The sequence below is a fragment of the Melospiza melodia genome, unplaced genomic scaffold (genome assembly GCF_035770615.1).
Source record: "Melospiza melodia melodia isolate bMelMel2 unplaced genomic scaffold, bMelMel2.pri scaffold_18, whole genome shotgun sequence".
Classification (NCBI taxonomy): domain Eukaryota; kingdom Metazoa; phylum Chordata; class Aves; order Passeriformes; family Passerellidae; genus Melospiza; species Melospiza melodia.
Genome location: NW_026948525.1, coordinates 10,452,856 through 10,460,233, shown reverse-complemented (window position 1 = coordinate 10,460,233; position 7,378 = coordinate 10,452,856). Strand labels below are relative to the sequence as shown.

Here is a 7,378-nt window from a genome sequence, read left to right as displayed (position 1 = left end):
GCTGCATTGTTCAGGACTGCTCCCAGCATGGCATTTAACTGCAGAATGTTTCCAAGTAGATTATACAGGGAATAGAGCAAGGCAGGGGCTGCATAAAAGGGGAATTCTTGCTTTATTACTCTACTGCTCTGGGTTTCCTGGATGGGAAATTGCACATAGATAATCATCTCCCAGTCCAGGATGAGAAAAAAGAAATTTTTCTCAGATGTTACTAAATCAGGAAATTACAGATATCAGCACAGGGCCCTTAGAGGCAGCATCAGTGTCGCTTTGCCAACCTCCTTAGGGTTGCTCTGATGTTGCTATCAGAGCCTGCAGAGCCAGAGCTGCCCCTGGGGGCAGTGCCAGAGCTGGGAGGGGTCTGCAGGGCAGAGCTGAGCCCCCAGGGCTGGGCTGGGCTCTGGCAGCACTGGCAGGGCCCAGCCCTGGGCACAGGGAAGCAGCTGCTGGCAGAGACAGCTCCAGGCAGCAGAGCCCTGGGCAGGCAGTGGGGGGAAAGTGCCCACAGGCTGTGCTGGGATATTTAAAGTGCTATCCAAGCCCAACTATTCCATGATTAGTTTTTTCTCAGATCCCCATGCCAAGGCACCAGCAAATGTCCAACAGCAGCTCCATCAGCTACTTCTTCCTGCTGGCATTGGGAGACACGCGGCAGCTGCAGCTCCTGCACTTCTGCCTCTTGCTGGGCATCTCCCTGGCTGCCCTCCTGGGCAACGGCCTCATCATCAGCGCCATAGCCTGCGGCCACCACCTGCACACGCCCATGTTCTTCTTCCTGCTCAACCTGGCCCTCAGCGACCTGGGCTTCATCTGCACCACTGTCCCCAAAGCCATGCACAATTCCCTCTGGGACACCAGGAGAATCTCCTATACTGGATGTGCTACCCAAGTATTTCTGCTTATCTTCTTCATGGGAGCAGAACTTTCTCTCCTGACCGTCATGTGCTACGACCGCTATGTGTCCATCTGCAAACCCCTGCACTACGGGACCCTCCTGGGCAGCAGAGCTTGTGCCCACATGGCAGCAGCTGCCTGGGTCAGTGGCTTTCTCTATTCACTGCTGCACACAGCCAATACATTTTCCCTGCCCCTGTGCCATGGCAATGACCTGGGCCAGTTCTTCTGTGAAATCCCACAGATCCTCAAGCTCTCCTGCTCCACATCCCACCTCAGGGAACTGGGGCTTCTCAGTGTTAGTGCCTTTTTGGTGTTTGGTTGTTCTGTGTTCATTGTTTTCTCCTATGTGCAGATCTTCAGGGCAGTGCTGAGGATCCCTTCTGAGCAGGGACGGCACAAAGCCTTTTCCACCTGCCTCCCTCACCTGGCTGTGGTCTCCCTCTTTGTAAGCACCGCTTTGTTCGCCTACCTGAAGCCCCCCTCCATCTCGTCCCCATCCCTGGATCTGGTCCTGTCAGTTCTGTATTCAGTGGTGCCTCCAGCCCTGAACCCCCTCATCTACAGCCTGAGAAACCAGGAGCTCAAGGCTGCAGTGAGGAGACTGATGATTGGATGGTATCAGAAACATTAAACTGTTGGCCAGTTAAAATCAATCATTTGTAATAAAAGTAAACTTTGACACTTCTCATTGGTTTCATTTTGAAAGTTCTTTTAATTTGCTTTAGCTTTTTCATGTTGTCCAAAAAGAAATGTCAATATTAGTGCCATTTTTCATTTTGTTTCTCACCATCTTCTGTTTGGCCACAGATTGTGTCAATGAGTGGCTGCAATCTTGGTGGCTTTAAAGGAACAAAAGGAACACCCAGCAAAGTTCTCTGCAGGGATCCCCCTTTTGTTGCCTTCTCTGGAGCTGCAGGAGCAATGTCTGTGTGCCGAGCTGGGATGATCAGTGTTGACCCAGCAGCTGTGCCCAGCAGCAGCAGCATTTGGTGTTGCCAGTGCTGCTGCCTGTCCCGTTCTCGGCTGTTTTTGATGGCCTGGAAAGGCTCGGGATGGCCTTGGGCAGCCTGCGCTCCAAAGGACGAAAAGAGTCTTCAGGTTTTTTCTCGGTCTTCAGTGTTTATTAGTTTTTATCTACAAGATTTTCTCTTGGCCCGACAGAGGTCCGCACAGCACGCCGGCCATGAGCACACTGCGTGCCCTCGGGGCGGTCACTTATCTTTATACCCAAAACTACGTATAAGATATTTACCTCTTTTCCCCAGTGCCTTTTACCCTTATTGATAAGTGCACTTTTAGTAAGAACCAATCCCAAAGTGCCACCACCACCACAGAAGATGGAGGCCAGGAAGAAGGAGAAGAAGGACAGGACACACCCCAATTCCTCCATCTCACTTCTCTAGACCCCCCTGTACTGAAATCCTAAACCCTGTGTTTCACACTATAATTAACCGATCCCTTCACCATTTTTCCCAGTGAGATCCTCCCATCCTCATACAGGTGTCATCTCCTGTGCAGGATCAAAGTCCAGCCACCAGACGCTTCTGGCAACATTCCAGGACCTCCAAGCCCCCCAAGGGTGGTCTCGGCGACTCAGCACATCAGTCCTGAGGTGCTGAGATCCCACATGCTAGGAGACTTACAGTAGCTAAAACCCATTGTGGGAGTACCAAATCACTTGTTGGAGACCCTACGACCCTTGCTAAAGGGCACTGACCCCACTACCCCTGTATGCTTCACGAAGGAAAAACATATCGCCCTACAGCAAATCAGAAATTGTGTACAACAAGGATATGTGTCCCGTTGACAGCTAGATTGCCGTATTGACCTCACCGCTTGGAATAGTCCTTGTCACCTGCTTGGTGCTCTCTCCCAATATGAGAACAAAACGGGGGAGATACGGGTATTGGAATGGCTGTCGTCACCATTACAACATAAAAGAACAATATTTTCAAAAATTGAACAATTGGCTGGGTTGATTAAAAAAGGTCGTCTCAGAATTACTGAAGTGGACGGTCGAGAGCCTGCCACCATTAGGCTACCCATGGAACAAGAGATGCTGGACTGGTACCTGGTTAATTCAATGGACTTACAGGAAGCATTATTGACATCATCTGCAAAAGTGGAGACAAGCATGTTAGTGCCCAGGGTCCTGCAATGGATGACAGAATGGGACTGGATCACTCGGCCACTGAGAAGAGAGCGCCCCATAGAAGGAGCCACCAAAGCCTTCACAGACGCAGGGAAGAAATCGAGACCGAGACGTGCTGCTGTCACTTGGCAAGAAAAGGACAATGGAAGCATCAACTTCTTACAGCAGATCCTGCAGACAGCCTACAAACTCTAGAATTGTTAGCAGTAGTATGGGCAATGTCCAACCTGCATGAGCTCTTGAATGTGGTCACAGACTCCATGTATGTCGCTGGAGTAGCCAGATGTATAGAAGGAGCAGCAGTTAAGGAAGTGAATAACAAACAGCTATATGAGTTACTGGTTCAATTAAGGAGAGCACTCCGGGATAGAAGTGCAGTGTATTCTGTAATCCATATCAGGAGCCATAAGTGGTCCGAGGGCCTAGGGGAAGGGAATGAGCATGCAGATAAATTGGTTACCTTACCCATTGATAACTCTTGTCCTGTTGATAAGCATACATTGGCAAGAGAAGCACATAGTAGATATCATCAAAATGCAAAAGGGTTGGCAAGGAACTTTGATCTGGGCTTATCAGAAGCCAAGGCCATCGTCAGGGCTTGTCCAATATGCAGTTATCATAATGGGGGAATAGGTCTGGGCTGCGGAGTTAATCCTCGAGGTTTAGAAATGAATGAGAAATGGCAAATGGATGTCACACATGTAGCTAGGTTTGGTAGGCTCAAGTATGTGCATGTTACTATCAATACATATAGCCACTACATATGGGCTACAGCTCAGGGAGGAGAGAAAGCGATACATGTGATCAGGCACTTATTGAGCTGCTTTGCTGTTATGGGAGTCCCAAAAGGTATCAAAACGGATAATGGTCCGGCTTACACAAGTGCTAGGGTCCGAAATATTTTGGACCAATGGTCTGTCAAGCATGTGACAGGTATTCCACATTCCCCCATAGGACAGGCGATAGTAGAAAGAGCAAATGGTACCCTCAAACAATATATTGACAAACACCAGGATTTAAAGGACCCATAAGCATGCCTGACTAAGGTTTTGTATGTGATCAATCATTTATGTGTTTTTGGGGAGAACGATGCCCCCTCTGCAGTTAAACATCACCCAAGATCAAGTCAGGAAACTATTAAGGAAATGGAGGTCTGGGTGAAGTATAAGAACCCAAGCACAGGGATATGGGAAAAACCCACAAAAGTGCTATATTGGGGTCGGGGATATCTTTGTGTTTCCTCACCAACAGGGTCTTTGTGGGTGCCTGCCAAGTGGACTAAACCTGTCTTTGATGCAGCATCTGGTGGACAATCTTACGGAGGGGGACAAGGAGCGTCTGAAAAAGAAGCTGCCGCTGATCTTACAACCCTTATTGCTGCAACTGAGAGGACACTCAAAAGCGGTGGACAGAGCAGTGACACGCTGCTACCGGATGGCCAAGGAGCTGATTGACACTGTTGAAGCGCTATCAACCTTCCACATAAAAGGACCAGTGAGGGAGCGCTGCCTTGAGTGTCGCAGCCCCTATTGTGCTGCGTGGGTAGCTCTATATTGTGGGGGTTGCGGTAAAATCTTTTGGTTAGAACAGTCCGGGATCTGGGGTTTCTGGTGTAATACCTGTAAGCATGACTACACATGGGCGGAAGACTGGCAAAGGGAACTAAGGAGACAGACGGGGCTAGGTACGGCTCTGGCTTTAAATCTTTATGAGTCTCCTGAGCAGAAAATCTTGGCCTACTACCGGTGGGAGGTACAGTGTATTGTGAAAAGAGTTAAAGCTCAAAGTAAGTCATACATAGCTTCTGCTAGGTGTAGAAAATTGGTGCCTTTAACACAGCATTCTGTAGTAGGACCCATTAAAGGAGATCCTGATGAGGCATTGGACTCCTGCATTGAGATTCTACAGAGATTTAGATTGCAAAAGTTAGGATCGGTGAGGTTAAAGACAGATAACAAAAGGAAAGCGAGAAAGAAAACAGAAAAAATGAGGCTTATTTTTGTTATACTGCTCAGTGCTGTGACAGATGGGGCAGTAGGAGTAACGTGCTTTAATCAGCCAAGAGATAACATATGGATAAGGCTTGCTAATCAAACTAACCAATCATCGCTTTGTCTTAGCCTTGGGGGGGTTACTAACCCATTTCGAACATGCTTGGTGGGTCTTCCAGTGTGGTCTCCTCAGGAATTTTGAAGTCTGATCAATAATCAAACTCTATGCATGCATAATATGACAAACATTAAATTATCCACGCCAGGTTACACCGCAAGTCAAAGTGACGGTTACTGCCAATGCTTAATAATCTTATCACTTCATACTACCCTGCATTCTCCTCCAGAGCATCTAGATCTCTTTGGAAGTGCAAACGCCAGTATAACTAACACCTCAAATGGCGGATGGTTCAGTTTTGAGCCCTTAGATCCACAGAATTCACATCGGCCTAGAGACGCATGGGCAACCCTGGATTCATCCCTTAGTTTGGACACAGTGTCTAAACAGGTTTACAGCCAATGTAACGATACTAACATTACAGCACCGATGAAATTACCCACAGGGATATTTCTAATTTGTGAGAGACAGAGCTTGGAATGGTATACCAGTCAGGCCGCAGGGTGGACCTTGCTGTTTGGGGAAATTGTCATTGTTTCACCCCAATGTGTCTTCGTTAATGCAACTCAGTCAAAATTCAAGCAGGAGGAGACGCAGCCTGCATGACTTAGACTGCAGCCAGATAGGAGACCCACAGTTTTGGAGTGAGTTTAAACAAGTGGTAGTCTCAACTATCTTGCCAGGAGGAGCTGCAAATAAAGCTATGAACTTAGCAAAGCAATTGGGATGCTGGGCCAAGGATGAGCTAGACAAGACATCACAAATTTTAGATAAGCTAACTGCAGATGTGCAAAGTGTTAATCATGCTGTTTTGCAAAATAGAGCCGCTATAGATTTTTTGCTTTTAGCACAAGGTCATGGATGTGAAGAGTTTGAGGGAATGTGTTGCATGAATTTGTCTGATCACTCTGTATCTATTCATGCGAAGATAAAAGAATTACATCAGGGACTTCACAATCTTAAAGAAGAAGAGGGTTTAGGAATTTACGAATGGCTTAAAAGCTTAGGACTTGGACCGTGGCTGAGAAAGCTTGTGATATATGCTATAGGGTCACTGGGTGTGATTTTGCTGCTTTTGCTTATTTTGCCTTGTATTTTTAATTGTACTCAAAATATGGTTAGCCGAATGATAGAAAGAACCTGGCAGACTAGCCTCCTTGCCCAAGAACAAAATGGGGGAAGTGTGGAGAGTTTTGTCAAAGAGTGGCTTGAGGAGAGAGGATACAGCCGAATTAATTTGGTAAAGATGTCCTAACTAGGGCAGAGGCCTTTTTGCAGGCAGGGTGTCTGTTGAGAAAGTAGCAGACTAAAGAATGGAAAAGTACAAGACTGTGGTTAATTCCAAATCTTGCACCTAGAAAGATAACGTGTCCTTGGGCCTAACGGAGTATGATAAAGAAATAGACGGTGAGACGTGAGAAGTAGAGAACGTAGGCCCAAAGGAATGTGGATGAGTTAATGGTATAGTTTAACCAATAGATTGCTTGGCTTGCAGAATATTCATAAGCTTATTATTTGCTGTATAAGTGTTTGATGCTTTCTTTAATAAACTGCACCTGTGATGAGCCATCTGGTGTCCTGGTCTCCTTCCTACGACACGGCCTCTCCCCCCAGCCAGTTTGGGAAGGATTCCTTGGAGAGAAGTGGAAAGAACCTGTTTATTTAACAGGAAAAACATCCCCTAGAACACAAAATGAACAACACCAGGTGACAACACTCTTTCACCACTCTGAAAAAGATGACAAATTCAGAAAGTCTCTCTTGGGGGTGGTCGCTCTGTTATCAGTCCCTTTGGTGCTGGGGCAGCTGCTGCAGCCACAAGGTGCAAACTCTTGGTGTTTCCCAGGGCCCAGTTCGGAGCAGGTTTGAGTGGTTCCAAAAAAAGGGAGGGAAAAACATTCCAGGAAAAAGTCGGACTGCTTGCTAAACTAACTAATGAGCAGAAGCAAAAGCAAGAGCAAAGCTGGAGCAAAGCAGAAGCAAGAGCAAAAGCAAAGCAAAAAGCCAAGCAAAAAGCAAAAGCAGCACCATGTACTGCCCTGTCTCTGTGTCCTGCCAGGCCTGGGGGGGTGGCTGATAACAAAACCAAAACAAAACTTCACTCTTCAGAGCCAGTCTTGAAGGCACAGAACATAATATCCAGCATAAAGAGAACACATGAATGGGGATACAAGCATCATAACGTCACCCTAGGACAGCAAAGTTATTCCAAACTGCCAC

At 47.1% G+C, this 7,378-nt stretch overlaps 1 protein-coding gene across 1 annotated transcript; it reads left to right on the top strand.

Moving 5' to 3' along the window:
* The first annotated feature begins 595 nt into the window (after positions 1-595).
* Positions 596-7,235, top strand: LOC134433368 (olfactory receptor 14J1-like). Its single transcript, XM_063182223.1, has 3 exons — positions 596-1,497; positions 6,790-6,865; positions 7,218-7,235. Exons 1-3 carry the CDS (start codon positions 596-598, stop codon positions 7,233-7,235), a joined length of 996 nt encoding a protein of 331 aa, XP_063038293.1.
* The last annotated feature ends 143 nt before the right edge of the window (positions 7,236-7,378 follow it).